We start from the raw sequence: 18,960 nt of genomic DNA on the forward strand, positions 1-18,960 counted from the left end.
CTCCTGCCACAGCCTCCCAAGTAGCTGGGACTACAGGCACCCGCCACAATGCCTGGCTATTTTTTGGTTGCAGCTGTCATTGTTGTTTGGTGGGCCTGGGCTGGGGATTCGAACCCGCCACCTTAGGTGTATGTGGCTGGCGCCTTAGCCACTTGAGTCACAGGGGCCGAGCCAAAGGTGGGTATTTAAATTAAAATTAATTTAAGTTAAATGCACTAGCCACATTTAAAATGTTCAAGAGCTTTATGTGGCTATTGATTACTGTCTTGGGCAGTGAGGATACAGAACATTTCCATCACTGCATAAAGGTCAATAATTTTCATCACTGCACAGCCTTGAAAGAGACATTTTCTAAACTTTTCAGATAAACTGCATTCCCTCCAAAGTATGAAGCTTTGTAAAAAGAGAAAAAAATATTTTCTAAATTTACCAACTTTAAATTTGCATAGCATATAGATGACTCATTTCTTATTTATAGCTAGATTAAAAATATTCTTCTAAAGGTTTTTTCTATACTTATTATTTCTTCTTTTCACACATAGGAATTTATGATTGCCTCTAGTTATAACATTACCATAGTAACTCATCCATAGTGGTTCATTTCTAAATTTCAAAGTCAAAGGTGCTATAGACATTTGGGCATTATTGCTAACTTGTATTTTTTACTGAAGGAAAAAGGCCTTGATTCATGAGGCAGGATTTAGTACTCTAGGTGAGTGATATCTTAATATGTCAAAACCAAATGCCACTTCTATATCCCAACTGAGCTACCATATTTTTTGAATTGTGATAAGGAAATTAGTAAATTGACTATATTCTCAAGAAACCTAACTAGATTTCAGACATATTTAAAACATTCTTGGCATGGTTTAATTTACTTGCTTCCGCTTTATCAGATATCATTATTTATTAAGCAGATGGTTGACAAAAGACTTGAGAGAGATACTGCTAGGAAGTGCCCAGTGTCCATCTGAAACAGGTGCATTGTTTTTTAGAATTATCATTTGCTTTATATCACTTTTGTATTCCTATGCTGTATTCTCAGCAAGTTTTGATCTTTTTCCTACTATAACACAGATGACAAATGACACACATGTCCATGATACCCTTGACCTGACTCAGGTATAATCTCTAAGGCTGGCTGTAATTCTCAAACTCTCACACTCAAGAGAGCACACTTCAGAGTACAAATGAGTCAAAGTATCATTGCATCAGTCTAGTTTTATAATTCTCTCATCCACAAACTTTGGTACCTTTCGCAAGCATGATTACATTTCTTGGTACATATCTCACAGATGAACTCACGCATATTCTTATGAGGTATAGTTGTGCAAATATATACTTTGCCTCCAGAGCAAGATTTTTTTTTTTGGAGACAGAGCCTCAAGCTGTCCCCCTGGGTCGAGTGCTGTGGCATCACAGTTCACAGCAACCTCCAACTCCTGGGCTCAGGTGAGTCTCCTGCCTCAGCCTCCCAAGTAGCTGGGACTACAGGTGCCTGCCACAACGCCTGGCTATTTTTTGCAGCCATCATTGTTGTTTGGCTGGCCCAGGCTGGATGTGAACCCGCCACCTTAGGTGTATGTGGCTGGCGCCTTAGCCACTTAAGCCATAGGCACTGAGCCCAGAGCAAGATTTTAAGATGCTAGAAGAACAGGACACATCTTAGGCTTCTTCTGTTTTCCTAGGATATGTGGTATAGTACTTAATAAATGCTCTTTATTTTATTTTTTATTGTTTGGGATTCATTGAGGGTACAAAGAATTAGATTATACTGATTACATTTGTTAGCTAAAGACCCTCTTATAATTGTGTCCCGCCCCAAAGAGGTGTGCCATACACTGTGACCCCCACCTCCCTCTCACCTCCCCAATAAGTGTTCTTTTTATGCCCCTTCTTGCTCTTGCCTGCTAAAGAATTTGCCATAGATAACAGCTTGTTTTAATGCAAGCACCGTAAATTATATGTAGAGGTTTAGCAGTAAACTATAGTTATGATTATGGTGTCATGGCACAGACTACACCATCCACTAGGGGTTTGCTTCAGGTTTAGATAAAATGCAGGCAAGGGGGTGGTGCCTGTGGCTCAAAGGAGTAGGGCACTGGCCCCATACACTGGAGGTGGTGAGTTCAAACCCAACCCCAGTCAAAAACTGCAAAATAAATAAATAAATAAATAAATAAAAAATAAATGCAGGCAAGACCCAACCCTAACATATCTGGGTGCTCTATTTGTACTCTATATAAACGAGCTCTTGAGTAAGCAGCCCAGTTATTATCAATATCCAATTATTATTAATACCTTTATGGCTTCCTCTTGGAAGGCCAGGGACAGTAGGGAAAAACAAAAAGGTATTAGGAGCCCTCTTTGAGAACTCCCAACTCTTTTTAACAGCTATTACTGCCTTGGAAAATTAGATTTTTCCACTGTATATTTTTTATGGGCACAGAATAAAATAAGAGAAAAATTAGTGTAGCATTACAGATTTCAAAAACATTACATAAAACAAAGTATACAATGTAGCCACTTTAAAGAAGAGGTATAATTATAAAATATTCACATCTAAAGGCTAACCTATTCCTTCCAGTTTTTAGATCTTCAGCACAAAAAGTCCATTAATAAAGGAATTATGCCAGGCACAATGGCTTATACCTACGCCTGTGAACTGTGGAAGGCTAAGGCAGGAGTATTGCTTGAGGCCAGGTGTTCAAGGCTTTGTGAGCTCTGATTGTGGCCCTGTACTCTAGCCTGGGTGACACAATGAGACTCTATCTCAAATAAATAAAAATTATGTTTACTGTATAATGTTAAGTAGAAGAAATATCTTCCCTCTCCATCTGAATTCTAAATCATATGCATAAGATACTCGTTAGTATGCTGTATGATTATAAGTAGACAGGGAAAAATATACAAAAATAAAAATAGTATAATATTTAGGCAGATGGGATGGGTGATTTTTTTTATTTTTTTCAACAATGTCTTTAATATTACAAAATTGCATCATAGAAGTTTCAATGAAGCTTTAATACACCGTAAGAATTTCTGATCCAATTCTCATTCATGTTTCCTATATCTAATTCTTTACTCCTACCAAGAAGAGGAAAATGGTTTCTCTATTTTGAGGGCACAAATAAGACATGGTAATTACATGTCAATAACAACTTTAAAAGGTATCGGAGCTTTGTTTCGGTTAATAAGGCTTTGCTTATCTATCTGATTTATACCATATCAAACCAAAAGTCTAAGAAAAATGAGGAAAGGTTCTAGTCTAGTCTGCTGTAGGGAAATTGCTCTCTTTTAGTCCATAAGCGGGAAGGATGGCTGTTACCACCCTTAATATAATTCTACATCCCAGCACTTTAGATCCTCTTCTCTTGCAGTAATTTATACATGTACGCTGTATATGTTAAATTGATCCTGAACATCAAAGAGAAAGAAACAGAAGGATTATGATGAAAATGCAAAAATCAAAGTAATTAAGTATTCTGTAGAATAATTTACATTGACGTGCTCATCATTAGCAGAAGTGTTCCTGAATCTTCTGAACTTCAAGTGGCACAGAATTCCCAGGGTTTGGAATGGGATTCCCAAATGTTCACTTATAACACGGAGCACACTGTAGGGCCTGACTGGGCAGAAGGGCAGGCCCAGAGCTAATACTGACATGCTCATGCTCTAAGAGGGATTCTTCAACTGAGAGGCAACTCCCTGAACTAGCCCCACACAGAGCTCACTTACATCCAAGAGCATGAGGACATCTGAATGTCTAACTCAAGTATCTAAGTAGATGGCTGGCATCCTGCATATAGGACTAATCTTACATTAAAATGATTCTGCCTCTGATGAAATACTTCATTTCCTGGTTAAAAATTACATTAAAATTACTGTATTTTGTGTTAAATAGGAATTTATTTTGCTTATCGGCATTTTTGTATAAGACCTTTTTATATTAAGAATTTAAAAATATAATCAATGCTTTATAATCTTATAAGCATAAGACATACTTTTAGGGTATAATTATTATTATACTGTTTAATAATGACTAGCCATTAAACTCTAGTTCTTTTTGGTCCTTGACACATTACATTACAATTGCAGATAAGGTTAGTTCCTAGTTTCAGGGAAAATCTCTTTTCCCTGTGGACATTCAGCAAATTAATCTGATCAAGCCCAGAATGGAACTGACTATAATTGCTCTAGGTGAATAATATGTTTTAATGTTTTTTTTTTTTTTCTTGAGACAGAGTCTCACTATGTCACCCTCAACAGAGTGCTGTGATGTCACAGCTCACAGCAACCTCAAACTCTTGGGCTTAAGCGATTCTCTTGCCTCAGCCTCCCAAATAGCTGGGACTACAGGTGCCTACCACAATGCCCGGGTATTTTTTGTTGTAGTTGTCACTGCTGTTGTTTAGCAGCCCTGGGCTGGGTTTGAACCCACCAGCCCTGGTGTATGTGGTGGCCTGCACTCTAATTACTGAGCTAAGGGCACCAAGCCTGGTTTAGTGTTTTTAAGATTAAAGCAATATATATTCATTGAAGGATGCTTATAACAGAAAAATTTAAAGAAATTACTTGCAACTTACCCACTAAAACTACCTATATGTACTTTAAGATTTTTCTAACTCATTATCTTTTTAGAGCAAGATATCCCTTGGTGGGGATGGGCGCACAAAACTATCACCAGAATTAAGAAGCCCTGTTTTTGGGTGGCGCCTGTGGTTCAGTGAGGAAGGTGTCGGCCCCATATACAACCCAGGTGGCGGGTTTAAACCCGGCCCCGGCCAAACTGCAATAAAAAAATAGTCGTTGTGGTGGGCGCCTGTAGTCCCAGCTACTTGGGAGGCTGAGGCAAGAGAATCGCCCAAGCGCAAGAGCTGGAGGTTGCTGTGAGCTGTGACACCATAGCACTCTACTTAGGGCAATAAAGTGAGACTCTGTCTCGACAAACAAAAACAAAAAAAAAAAAAGAAAGAAAAAAGCACTGTTTTAGAGTTGTAAGGGGTTTAGAAGTCAGGTTTCACTCCTTTGTTTTACAGGTAAGAAAACTAATACTTAGATCATTGCAGATGTTCTGCCCAAAACCTCATGGCTAATACATGACAGAATCAGCACTAAAAAAAAAATCCACTGCAGCAGGGTGGGAAACCTGTAGCATCAAGGCCACATGTGGCCCTCCAGATCCCTGAGTGTAACCTCTTGACTGAATCCAAACTTCACTTTTATCCCTTTATTTAAAGGATTTGTTATGTAAAATTTAAATTTGGTCAAAAAGTGGCACTCTAGGATCCAGAAGGTCATGTGGAGCCCTAAGGCCATAGGTTCTTCATCCATAAAAACGCTAATTGTCTGTGATGATTGATTTCTTGTATCTGCTAAGAATTTACCAAGAAAAGGCTGCCAGGAACAATTCGAAGAGATAGTTAACATGACTAATAGGTACTTTTCCCCACCTGCCCTTTATCTGGCAGGAGTGTTGTGCATTTGCACAAAAGCCACCTGAATTTCTAATGTGAAAAGCTACAGAATGTTGAGCGTCCTCAGCAAAATCCTTGAAGGTCCTTCACATGTTTGTGCTGTGCTCAGCCAAAATAAACCCAGACACTGACCTTGCGAACAGATGCTTGGTAATGAGGTCATAGAACTGAGTAACATTTTCAGAAAATTGCTTTACAGTGTAATAAATGTTCTGATTAGATTCCTAGTTTTACCTTTTAACATGCTCAGGAGGTTTAACCTGGGAAACCTAGTCAGGGTTATTACCTGTTCTTTAAAGGTCACACCAAGAGTCCAGGAATTTCTAGCCGGAAAAATATTTTTTAATAAACCATACACTGTAAAGATTTTAAATGATTCTCCTACTCTTGGCTTCCTTGCAGTTTCTCCTTAAACTTGACCTATTTCCTATTTCGGTTTCAATTTACTCTTCAGTATGAAGTGTCTGGTTCAGTGATTCTTCCATGACAATACCCTTGTTTGACATCTCCCGAGATGAAACTAATTTCATGTACTCTAAAATAAGCACGACATAACTTGAGGCAAATAGTGTTACCATTATGCTGTGTGTTCAGCATATTTAATGACTATTTCTAATGAATAATATAGAGTCCAGGATAGAGGTTCCAACGTTCCTGTACGCAGGATGACAATGCTGAAGGTCACCTCCTACACTGGGATCTTGCTGATAAAAGAATCGTGACATCACAAAGAAGTGAGCATAGCTTCCAAACGGAATTTCATTTATGGGATACATGTTTCTATTTGTTTTGTGGTAGGTAACATAGAGGATTTTTATATTCCCCACTTCTTGCCTTTGGGATGGAGAGATGATTTTAAGGTATTAAACATATAAAAACAGTGAACCACAAAGAAAAAAGCCAGAGAACTAGATATAGGATTATTTTCATAACATTTTTACAGAAAAGTATTTCTATGGGATAACTTTTTTTTTTTTTTTTTAGTAATGGAGGGCAATGAATGAGCTCTTAACAACCAAAAAAGAAAATAAATATTTTAGGTATTGAACACAGATATCGGCTGCAGCCAGATAGCAACCTGGGCGGGTAGGGTGTATTTATCTTGTTCCCTGCAGCATCCCCAGCACTTACCACATAGTAGGTATTAAATACACAACACTGAATAAATAATATGTTGGATACTAAAAACGAATGGAAGCAAAGTACAAAGTAAATGAGGAGGGAATGAAGATAATATAGGGGCAACTGCTGTTCCCCATGGAGAAGGTTTGGAAGTCTAAAACACAAGTCAAAATAAAATAAGTACTTTATAACAGTCACAATATGTAGAAAGGCATCTTGAAGGATAGTAGGATTAGAAACCATATTTATTTATTTTATTTTATTTATTTTTTGAGACAGAGTCTCACTTTGTTGCCTTTATTAGAGTGCTATGAAGTCACAGCTCACAGCAACCTCTGGGCTTAGGTGATTCTCTTGCCTCAGCCTCCCGAGTAGCTGGGACTACAGGTGCCCGCCCAGATACCCAGCTATTTTTTGGTTGCAGGTTAGCCGGGGCCGGGTTTGAACCCGCCACCCTGGGTATATGGAGCCGGCGCCCGACTCACTGAGCCACAGCGCCGCCCTCGAAACCCTATTTAAAAGTTAAAAGTGAGGAGGAAAAACGGGATTTGTATGCTTCTTTGTTTTCTGAAACAATGTTCTAAAATGTTTTCTGAATTACTTTTCAAGTTGAAATCTAATTTTCAGTTTTTCTCTATAGAATCATGCTAAAGTATACTTTCTTTTATTTCCTTTTGAGATAGTCTCACTTTAGCCCTCAGTTGAGTGCTCCCACGTCACAGCTCACAGCAACCTCAAACTCTTCCCTTGCCTCAGCCTCCTGAGTAGCTGGGACTACAGGCACCTGACACAATGCCTGGCTATTTTTAGAGACAAGGTCTTGGTCTGGCTCAGGCTGGTCTTGAACCTGTGAGCTCAGGCAATTCACCTGCCTCGGCCTCCCAGAGTGCTAGGATTACAGGTGTAAGCTACTGCTCCCAGCCCTAAAGCATACTTTTAAATATGAAAGATTCAGAAAGCATCTTCACTGGAGTATAAATACATGCACTTGGTTTGTCGAGTCAAATGATGCTAAATCTTAAACAAAAAGCAACAAGCCCCGTGTCCATTGCCTTCTTCTCTTCTACTTTCTTGTGACAGATAAGGATTTTAGTTCTTTTCCACTACCTTTTGTTCTTCTGTCCTCCCAGTACAGCAAAATCACAGTTCTTAAATCTTTAATCCGTGTTCTCGTTATTATAATGTAAATGCTGTTCCCTGCTGAGCTAAGCCAAGCTCCACTGTTATATTTCCTTTCTTATATAATTTTTATTTTTCCCCAGGGGTGAAGAACACACCTTTTCTTCTTTTTCATTTGCTTAGTTGTCCTACTCTCTCCCTTGTTACATTGTCTCCAATACATTTTTCATGGTGCTCAGGGCAGATGTGCAGCTGCATCTAGTCAGCAGTCCACAGCCAGCATGTCCTCTGATTGGTTCCCGCATGTGCACTGACTGGCTGAAGGAAGCATCCCGGTGCACCATTAAACCTATTAGATCCTCCTGGCTCTGTGTCTTTCTCAGAGACATCCTGGCACCTTTCATCCATCACATCCATTATTGGCTGGCTGCACTCTGGACTTGCCATATAGTGTTCTTTCTGGGAAATTCTGTCATCTCCCTTCCATATAGGTTAATGTATTTCCCAGAACCCATATGCTTCCTTTTTTTCATGTGTAGATTATTCCCCAGCTCTGTCAGATCATACCTGCCCTGACAAAGATAGGTAAACTTTGTGAATTTACATGCCTAGAATTTCTTTTTTTTTTTTTTTTAGACAGAGCCTCAAGCTATCCCCCTGGGTAGAGTGCCATGGCATCACGCTCACAGCAACCTCCAACTCCTGGGCTCAAGCGAATCTCCTGCCTCAGCCTCCCAAGTAGCTGGGACTACAGGCACCCGCCACAATGCCTGGCCATTTTTTGGTTGCAGCCATCATTGTTGTTTGGCGGGCCTGGGCTGGGGATTCAAACCCACCACCTTAGGTATATGTGGCTGGCGCCTTAGCCGCTTGAGCCACAGGCGCCGAGCAACATGCCTAGAATTTTAAAACAAATTTTATTCTAAGCTCATACATAACTGAGAGCTTGACTGTTATAGAACTTGAAGGTAAAAATCATGATGGCATCAGGGGTGGTATTATTCTGTTTTCAAGCCTCCTCTGTCAGTATTTAGAAACTTAATGTCATTCTAATTCTAGATCATTTGAATGTGACATGCTTTTTATCTTTGGAATCTTTAAGAATTCTCTCTTTATCCTTCGTTTGGGATATCCAATGATTTTGATTAAACTTGGTCATTCTTCTCATTCATTGTGCTGGGTACTTGGTGGAGATTTATGTCTTCAGGTCTTGTAAAGATTATTATTTCTGTGATAATTATATCTGTTCTCTCTTTTTAGAATTACTAATTGCTGAATTTGGGGATCTCCTACATGACCTTTTGTAACAGACACAGAAATTCAGGAATGTATTGAGCAAGAAATAAAACTCAAAGCAAATGAATTTCTAAAATGGAAAATAGTTCCTTAAAGTGAAAATTTTGCTATTTAAGTATTCATTTATAAACCTTTCCCAGTAACAGAAAAAGCCTTTAAAAGACAAATAACAGGAAAACTATATACTACATTAAAGTGCTGATAATTAGTAACCTTTAATAATATAGTTATTTGCCTTACATGAACAGTGCTGCATAGTTAATAAATTTCCATTTAATTATCATAATTAATTGGTAAATTAATTAAATTCAAATTGAATTTAATTAATTCAATAATTTGAATTTTTCTTTATTATATTAATTTTGATACTTGAACCCTCACTTTATAACCCTTTCCCATTACAATAAAATATAAATATAAAATCACTACTTAATTAGAATATTAATGTCTATGGTATTGTTTAGTTCAAGATTAACTAAAAAAGCAGTATACTATTTATTCTCAACTTAATAACAAAAAGCTAAAGCTTTCACTTGAATTCAAACAGACATGATATTAACGTTCAGTAGGCTCCCACTGTATGCAAGCAAGCACTCTTTCTTTATAATTCTCTCACAGGTACTTATTTTGCCCCTGTTTTATATATGAAGCAACTAAGGAACATAGCAATTAAGTAAATTGCCTGTGGTTACCTAAGAAGTTACACTTAGCACTTTCTGGACCTGAAGCCTGTTTTCTTTCCACATATTACACACCAAAATCAATTATACTATGGTATTTAAAATAAACCACACCAATTATAACATGCAAAGAAATCCAAAAGCCACAATGCAAATTTTCACAGAGCACATTCTCTTGATAACTTGGCTTGCAAACACAACAAATGACATTAGTACTGACTCAGTAAAATCTTAAGTTTTAAAAACAGAATTTTTTCATGCCTTATTTTGAATAATCTGTTACCTCAAATTGATTGAAGTAGAGGTGCAGAAGTAAGCCAGAAATCCTACCAAGATATTGCCATGGAGAGATAGAGGGAATACCAAAGACAGAGAAAGAAAGAATGGTCATCTTTACGTAAGGTAATTTATTCAAACTATTTAAGGCTATGAAGTGGGAAAATTATAACAAAATAACATTTTCGGGTATGTTTTACTTATTAACAACCTCTCATTTTGTGATCAAATAAGACATTCAAAATATTAAGTAGTTATACAAAATGTAAGGTGAAGATACCTCTAAAATTATCTAGCTGTCCTTTCTAGCATTTGAAAAATAAACATCAAGCAAAATTCTGCCACAACTGTATAATGTTTTGAATTAAAAAGCCATCTTATTTTAGTTGTTGACTTAGTATGACATTGGATAAAAAAGGTAAATGAAAAATACCTTCACTGCTGCGGTGACAGCAGCAGTAGCTGCCAGGTTTAAACCTTGCCGTCCAAAGTTCACCATGGTCTCGTAGCCTCGTTCCTTTGCTTGTACAATATAATCATCAATCTCCTGGGGAGAAAAAGCCACAGACGTTAATTTCATTTAATAGCAGTTTTAAGAAGCCCCCAACTAGGACTTTGTACCCATAACATAATAGTTCCATTAACTATACAGCATCAAGTATGTGTTGATGGGCATTCCTAAAAAAATGATTTGTGGAATTTATTTATTTATTTGAGACAGAGTCTCACTCTGTCACCCTGGGTAGAGTGCCATGGCATCATCGTAGCTCTCAGAAATTTCAAATTCGGGCTTAAGCCACTTCTTGCCTCAGTCTCTTGAGTAGCTGGGACTATAGATGCCCTCCACAATACTCAGCTAGTTTTTCTATTTTTAGTAGAAACAGGGTCTTGGTCTTTCTCAGTTGGGTCTCAAATTCCTGAGCTCAAGCAATCCACCCTCCTCAGCCTCCCAGAGTGCTAGAATTACAGGTGTGAGCCACCACACGCAGGCCCCCGTGGAAATAATTTACATATCTTACCCTTTCCTTTGAAGAAAGAAGTGGATGAAGGAATTTTCTATATATTAAACTGGCCCCTTTGGTATAGGGAGAGAGCAGCCATATGACAAAGGCAATCTTCAGCTCATAGTACAGGGGAAACCTAATGAGAAGAAATTTGAAAAAAAAAAAAGCTGCTAGTGAAAAATAGACTATAACCAATACGGAGTCACAAAAAAGCTTTATGAAAAGTTTAGTCACTGTGTTAGGTTTTCACATGTAAAGGTTAGTGATTAGGGAAATGAAGTGTTTGAATCAATGAAATCATCTTAACTATAGATCAGTTGGGAAAGTGACCTAAGGGGTTCACACCTTCTAATCCAAAATTCTTCCTCTGAAGCAAGCACAGGAAAACTGCCAAACTGACCATAGAGGTCAAGAGTGGGCACTGACATCATTTAGCCAAGGCAGTAAGGTATACCCACCCTGTCTACGGAGCCACGGAAATTTGTGCCATACCTCAAATCATCAGGGCACCTCATATGCTCCAAGCACACAATGTTTACCCCCCACCCCACATGTCCTTATCTTTCTCAGGACTCCCAGAAAACTTCCTCTCCAGTCTCACTTGGTCAGAATTACAGCACCTTGCAGATGTAAATTGTTTACTTGCAAGGGGAACAAAATTAACATTCTGGAAGACTGCGAGTCAGGGTTATACACCCAAGCCCTTTTCCATGTGACTTTGTAGCAACCTTCCCTAGGAGGACACTTCCCCAATCAATGTCTGTGGCTTTAACCATGTACTGTGCTTTGGCTAACTAAATGTGAACGTGACACATGTTTGTTCCGTAAGGCAGAAGCTTTAAATGCCCTTTAATGCTCTCACTCCTAATACTTTCAACCTCTCACTATAAGCTTTTGCCTTCTGCTAGGAGCCTAGCTGCTTCTTCAGCTTGCATCCTGAAATGAGAAGATACTTAACACTGAGGCCAGCAAAACAACAAACTTCTATTTCTTGCTCAAACTGCATGAGGGCAAATGCAGGTGACCATTTGCCCTCATGAAACTTGAGCAAGAAACATAAGTTTGTTTTTCTAACCTGCTGTGCTTTTATTAGGGTTGGTTGTAGCTACAGCACAAGTTAACTGATATATAATGAGGGTCCTGGTATGTTGTGGTCCATGAGGCAGAAAGACAAATAACTGAGCAAATCTGGGTTTTTCTATCAAGGCAGACAGGTAGCGGGCAGTGAGGAATGACTGTTGCATAGTCAACAAAAGGTGTCTCCCACACTGCAATTACAGAAAATTTTCCGGACTTTAATGTTCATGTTAAATTTTTCCTACATTGTTCACTTTCTATTATAATAATGTACATAGGCTAAATTTGGAGTCAGAAAATATGAGGTCTTAAAAAAAAATCTTTGAAACTTAGACCTAGCATGTTTGGAATTCATGTTCTGCCACTTATAAACAAGTATAAACAAACAAAAAAGCCTCTCCCAAACTCCTATACCAAAAGTGTAACAGGTAAATGAATGAGCTTTGGGGTAAAATAAGAAAAATGCTATAGTATTTCAAATTGGAAAAGAAAGAGGGAGGCAGATACAGAAAAGTGCATAATGAAAGACAGGGTCAGGTGGGTCTGTGGGTCAAAGGAGTAAGGTGCCAGCCAGCCTCAAATACCAGAGGTGGCGGGTTCAAACCTGACCCGGGCCAAAAACTACAAAAGAAAAAAAAAGAAAGAAAGGCAGGGTTAAGAATAGTCTACTTTTTTTTTTTTTTTAAAGCAAATCCAGGGCAATGTAATAGGAAAATAGGAAAGACAGGCTCGGCACCTGTGGCTCAAGTGGCTAAGGCGCCAGCCACGTACACCCAAGGTGGCAGATTCGAATCCAGCACGGGCCGCCAAACAATGACAGCCGCAACCAAAAAATAGCCAGGTGTTGTGGCGGGCGCCTTTAGTCCCAGCTACTTGGGAGGCTGAGGCAGGAGACTCGCTTGAGCCCAGGAGTTGGAGGTTGCTGTGAGCTGAGATGCCACAGCACTCTACCCTGGGGGACAGCTTGAGGCTCCTGTCTCAAAAAAAAAAACGAAAGACAGCTTAAGAAGAGAACGCATTGGGCGGTGCCCGTGGCTCAAAAGGGTAGAGCACTGGCCTCATATGTTAGAGGTGGTGGGTTTCAAACCTAGCCCCGCCAAAAAAAAAGAAAAAGAGAGAGAGAGACTGCATTAAGTAGCCCAGGTAAAGAGATAAAAGGTAAAGAAGAGTAACTGTTGGGCTAGTGCAGGCTGAAGGTTTGTGCAGTAAGGGGAGAGCGAAAACTGGCAAAGTTGGAAACTTAACTTTTTTTTTTTTTAATTGCCCTTGGTAGAGTGCCATGGTGTTATAGCTCCCTCCAACTGCTGGGCTTAGGTGATTCTCTCGCCTCAGCCTCCGGAGTAGCTGGGACTACAGGCGCCTGCCATAGTGCTTGGCTATTTTTTGTTGCAGTTTGGTGGGGGCTGGGTTCAAACACGCCACCCTTGGTATATGGGGCAGGTGCCCTACCCACTGAGCCAGAGACGCCACCCTTAACATTTTTTGAAAGGAGAACTGCTCCAAGTAATGGCTGGTTTTAGATGGAAATGCATTATTGAATTAACAGCACAAGGAGATTAAAGTTGTCGATTAAGTACTGCTTGCTGGTTGGTAAAATGTCAAATCCTTGAGGATATAAAAGATGCTTTAATTTTACCATGTCTCTTTGGAACAGAATAGCCAAGAGGTTGGTTTTGAATGGGAGTCCATATGGGTATTGTTGCTGACTAGTTTGAGTTTGTTGATGAGAGTTTTAAGGATGGGTAGGGGGTACAAAACCAGATGATGTGGGCCTCAAAAAAGGAGTTGTTTAGGAAGTGATAAAGGAAAACAGTCCGAAGCCATCAGTGTAGAAAAGGATTATGACAACCAAGTTTTCTTATTCCAAGATGTTGGGGGAAGGTTTATGTGGGAGGTGGGCAGGGATTGGCATATGGGAAGAAAAAGTAGTTGCCTTTGAGGGGGCCAAAAGGAAAGTAACGTTCTTATGGGGAAAACAGAATCATTAATTGGAGAACTTACCAAGCAACAGTTTGATCTGCTACTGTTTCAATCACAGTATAGAGAGCAAAAACAATCCAGTACATCATCCATCGAACCTGGAAATAATAAAAATACTAGCGAAACAGCAGACTAAATTTGCAACTGAATAATTACATATTTCTAGATATAGAGTATGTTGGGTCAAATGTAGAAGGTGATGGTTTAAGTTTTCAACAGGTTTTATATTTGAATTCCTTATATCACTCTATCAATAGCCATACAATACAAAGAATCAAAGAATATCAAATCTCCAGGAGCTCATACAACATAATTTAGGAATCTAAATCAGATAATTAGAAAAATAGGAAGTGTTTTTCTTAGAGTAAAATTCTTTAGGATTATATTTTTTCTGAAAATGTTCCCCCAAATTTACACTTTTTGGTCTACCTCAGTACATAGACATTTCTCTCTCAAGTGGGTTAAAGTTTCATTAACGATTAAGATCTCTCCTCTTCTGCTCAATAATGTAATAATAACAAATACACAATACCAGGCCAAGCATGGGCTAGTGACTGTACTAAGTATAACACATATATTAATTCATTCAATCTTTTCCATATCATTACATAGTAGGAAATATAATTTCCATCATAGGTAAGAAAATGGTACCACAAATTAAAAAAAATGACTTGGTCAATGTCGTTTTGCTGGGAATCAGATCCAAGGTGCCCGACTCTGGAACTGGTTGACAAATTATACCAAGTGGAGAGAGAATATGTGAAGAATTGCTGAATGTGGGGTCCATGAGTAACTATTTTCCTTGTTCTCATATCCATCTGTGACTAAAAATTTAGATTCTTATAAACAGCTAGAAAATTTACCTAGTTTTAATATGTATATATATATATGCTTATTTTGAAATTTCACAGATCATATAAAACTGTAACTCAAGTAGCTTTTACAGTTTTCGATTTACCTGGACAAATCAATTAAAAATAACCATGAATAGGCCAGGCGTGGTGGCTCATGCCTGTAATCCTGGCACTTTGGGATTGCCTAAACCCAGCCTGAGTAAGCACCAGACCCTGTCTCTAAAAATAGCCGGTTGTTTGTAGTCCTAACTAGAGAAGCTGAGGAAAAAGGACTGCTTGAGCCTAAGAGTTTGAGGTTGTTGTGAGCTATGACGCTATAGCTCTCAACCCCAGGGTGACTAAGTGAGACTCTGTCTCAATAAGAAAAAAAAAAAAAGCCATGAGTAACTTTTGAGGCAACTGTGTTATGAAACATAAATAATACCAATTTGCTCTAATTTATAGGGAATCCTGAAAGTTTAAAAACACTGCTCTGGGTGGTGCCTGTGGCTGAGTGGGTAGGGGACTGGCCCCATTTACTAAGGATGGTGGGTTCCAACCTGGCCCCAGCCAAACTGCAACAACAACAACAACAACAACAACAACAACAACAAAAGTAGCTGGGTGTTGTGGCGGGCGCCTGCAGTCCCAGCTACTAGGGATGCTGAGGCAAGAGAATTGTCTAAACCCAGGAGTTGGAGGTTGCTGTGAGCTGTGACACCATAGTACTCTACTGAGGGCAATAAAGTAAAACTGTCTCTCTAAAAAAAAAAAAAAAAGAAAAACTTGCCCAAAGCAAATAATAGGGTATATTACCTAAATTTGAAAAGAGGAAATTGATTTGTAAGATTATCTCGAGGAAGATGGCGGCGGCCGTGGTGCTGACGGCGGCTTGTGCGTGGCGCCCAGAGCTATGGCAGTCGTGGGGCTGCGAGGGGCGCAGGTCCCAAGAGCTCCAGGTGTGACTAATGGGAATGAAGTGGTCAAGGCCCAGCAGGCAGCTCCTGGTGGAGCAGCCGCAACCACCTTCTCCCGGATCCCGGACCGAAGCCTCCCAGCTGACATTCTATATGAGGACCAGCAGTGTCTCGTGTTCCATGATAGCCCCTCAGGCTCCTGTGCACTCCTGGTCATTCCTAAGAAGCCTATTCCTCGGATTAGCCAGGCTGAAGAGGACCAGCAGCTTCTAGGACACCTACTCCTTGTGGCCAAGACAATATCAAAGGCTGAAGGGTTAGGAGATGGATACCGACTTGTGATCAATGATGGGAAGCTGGGCGCACAATCTGTGTATCACCTGCATCTTCATGTATTTGGAGGCTGACAGCTCCAGTGGCCTCCAGGTTGAATCTATAAACTGACCTAGGATCCCAGACCTGGATGCTTGGATGGGGAAGGGAAAGGAGGAATCTGTAATACTAATAAACCTGCTCTCCCTCAAAAAAAAAAAAAAAAAAAAAAGATTATCTCAAAATTCAGTTTTCCACTTTTCTTTCTTTTTTCTTTTTAGACAGATTCTTCACGTTGCCCTCAGTAGAGTGCAAGTCACAGCTCACAGCAACCTCAAACTCTTGGGCTTAAAGGATTCTCTTGCCTCAGCCTCCCAAGTACCTGGGACTACAGGCACCTGCCACAATGCCCAGCTATTTTTTTGTTGCAGTTGTCATTGTTATTTAGCTGGCCCGGGCCGGGTTCGAATCCGCTAGCCTGGGTGCATGTAGCTGGCACTGTAACCACTGTACTAGTTTTCCACTTTTCAAGAAGTCTTTTAAATCTCTCACTGTTCCCGATTCTAAGGTTTGTCCAAGTATGGGGATTTTCTTCCAGGACTAAAATCCTAGGTGTGTCTGTCTGTGTGTCGTCCTTTCTTTCCTCCCCTCACTTTTCTAATAGAAGTGAAGCTCTTGTGTGAGTTCATTCATCCTTTCCAAGTCCAGACACTAATCGCTAACTTAGTACTTATACCTCTCCATTATAGTTATAAGTTTATCCTTTACCCGATTGACTCTACAGGCCTTCCCCCAAAAGAGAAATGAGGAAAAATGTGACTGCAAGCTGAATAATGTGCTTTTTTTGAGTAGAAGGGACTATGGAAGAGATTTAACTTTTTAAAACTAAATGATCATTTATTGAAAAAACTGTAAAAACATTACAAGAGAAACCGATCTGGTTAGGTCTCCTATTTAGCCTACCCTAGGACTCTTGGGGAGACTCCAAGAAACCCTAGTGCTCCATGGGACAGAATTTGAAAACAAATAATATGGCAAACTCTTTTCATTTCATGAAAGGCCAAAATCAATAAGTAATTCAAGGTTGCTGAGCGAGGCGATGGCTGAAGGCGGCAAGTCCACCTTGAAGCCTCAACTATGCAGCTTTTTAAATAAGTGGCTAACACCAGATCTAGTCTCTCCAGCTCCCAGGACTTCCTGGTTCTTTTCCTCTCCAGGACTCAGTACACAGATTTAAATATAAACATTATCACCTTCTTTCCCAACAAAAGTGAAGGCTGAAATTAAATTTGACCCTCCTCACAGAAAATCTTTAGCCAACTCTCAGAAAAATTAAAGTATTTAAGCCAGTGCTTGTTATGTTTCATTATTTCATATTTTCATCACTTCACAACCATTAGGATGGTTGTGATCTTCCAAAGGGATAACAACTATAAGTAATACTCTACAAATAAAGAGGATTTTTTGTTAAAAAATGACAATGATCCTCTACTAGATACGTATCCAGAAGACCAAAAATCACATTATAACAAAGATATTTATACCAGAATGTTTACTGCAGTCCAATTCATAATTGCTAAGTCATGGAAGAAGCCCAAGTGCCCACTGACCCATGAATGGATTAATAAATTGTGGTATATGTACACCATGGAATATTATGTAGCCTTAAAGAAAAATGGAGACTTTACCTCTTTCGTGTTTACACGGATGGAGCTGGAACATATTCTTCTTAGCAAACTATCTCAAGAATGAAAGAAAAAGTATCCAGTGTACTCAGCCCTACTATGAAACCAATTTACAGCTTTCATGTGAAAGCTATAACCCAACCATAGCCCAAGAATATGGGGAAAGGGGATGGGAAGAGGATGGATGGAGGAAGGGTAATTGGTGGGGCCACACCTATGGTGCATCTTACAAGGATACATGTGAAATTTACTAAATGTAGAATATAAATATCTTAACACAATAAGAAAATGTCATGGAGGCTATGTTAATCAGTTTGATGAAAATATTTCAAATTGTATATAAAACCAGCACATTGTACTCCATGATTGCATTAATGTACACAGCTATCATTTAATTGAAAAAAAATGACAACGAACAAACTATCCAATCAATAGGGTATTTCTGGGCACTTTCCTGGGGGTACTGACAATACTTTTATATAAACAAAACCCCAGGCTTTTGTCTTTAATGAAAAAATTCTTTGACAATTTGCTGTCTTAAACTTACGGATTGGCTTGGTGCCTGTGGCTCAAGCGGCTAAGGCACCAGCCACATATACCTGAGCTGGCAGGTTCAAATCCAGCCTGGGCCCACCTAACAACAATGATGACTGCAACCAAAAAATTGCTGGGCATTGTGGCGAGTGCCTGTAGTCCCAGCTACTTGGGAGGTGGAGGCAGGAAACTCCATTGAGCCCAGGAGTTGGAGATTGCTGTGAGCTGTGATGCCATGGCACTCTACCCAGGGTGACAGCTTGAGGCTCTGTCTCAAAAAAAAAAAAAAAAAAAAAAAACCTATGGATTTTTTGTTCTCCTTATCAGAAACAATGGACCTTAAATATAATTGAATTCAGGCAATAATTAAAAGAATCCAATGAGCCTATGTTATTCACAGGAGCAATCACAAAGAAAGTTACCTTTGAAAATATATTCTTTTTTCCATTAATGGATTTGTTTGAAATTTTATACTAAATGATTACTCAATAAAGCTTTTATTACAACTATACCTCAAGGCTACTAGCCTAAGGTTTTGCCCAAAGGAAATAACACAAAGACGTCAAGGTAAAAAAAAAAATTAAAGGCTCAGCGCCTGTGGCTCAAGTGGCTAAGGCGCCAGCCACATACACCTAAGGTGGCGGGTTT

At 39.3% G+C, this 18,960-nt stretch overlaps 1 protein-coding gene and 1 pseudogene across 2 annotated transcripts in view; one reads left to right on the forward strand and one right to left on the reverse strand.

The window, feature by feature from the left end:
- The window catches only part of REEP3 (receptor accessory protein 3), a 110,003-nt gene that overhangs the window by 13,825 nt on the left and 77,218 nt on the right, over window positions 1-18,960 (reverse strand). Inside the window, exons 3-5 of the mRNA XM_003783624.2 lie at window positions 14,053-14,129; window positions 10,990-11,110; window positions 10,404-10,517 (exon numbers count right to left, since the gene is read on the reverse strand). Coding sequence (XP_003783672.1) covers window positions 10,404-10,517; window positions 10,990-11,110; window positions 14,053-14,129 — 312 coding nt within the window. The remainder of the gene's footprint in view (window positions 1-10,403; window positions 10,518-10,989; window positions 11,111-14,052; window positions 14,130-18,960) is intronic.
- LOC100941822 lies at window positions 15,724-16,302 on the forward strand (annotated as a pseudogene). The gene has a single exon (XR_152996.2). The product of XR_152996.2 is annotated as a histidine triad nucleotide-binding protein 2, mitochondrial pseudogene (transcript).

Source organism: Otolemur garnettii, unplaced genomic scaffold (assembly GCF_000181295.1).
Source record: "Otolemur garnettii isolate 467f Iridium unplaced genomic scaffold, OtoGar3 scaffold00008, whole genome shotgun sequence".
In the NCBI taxonomy this organism is placed as follows: domain Eukaryota; kingdom Metazoa; phylum Chordata; class Mammalia; order Primates; family Galagidae; genus Otolemur; species Otolemur garnettii.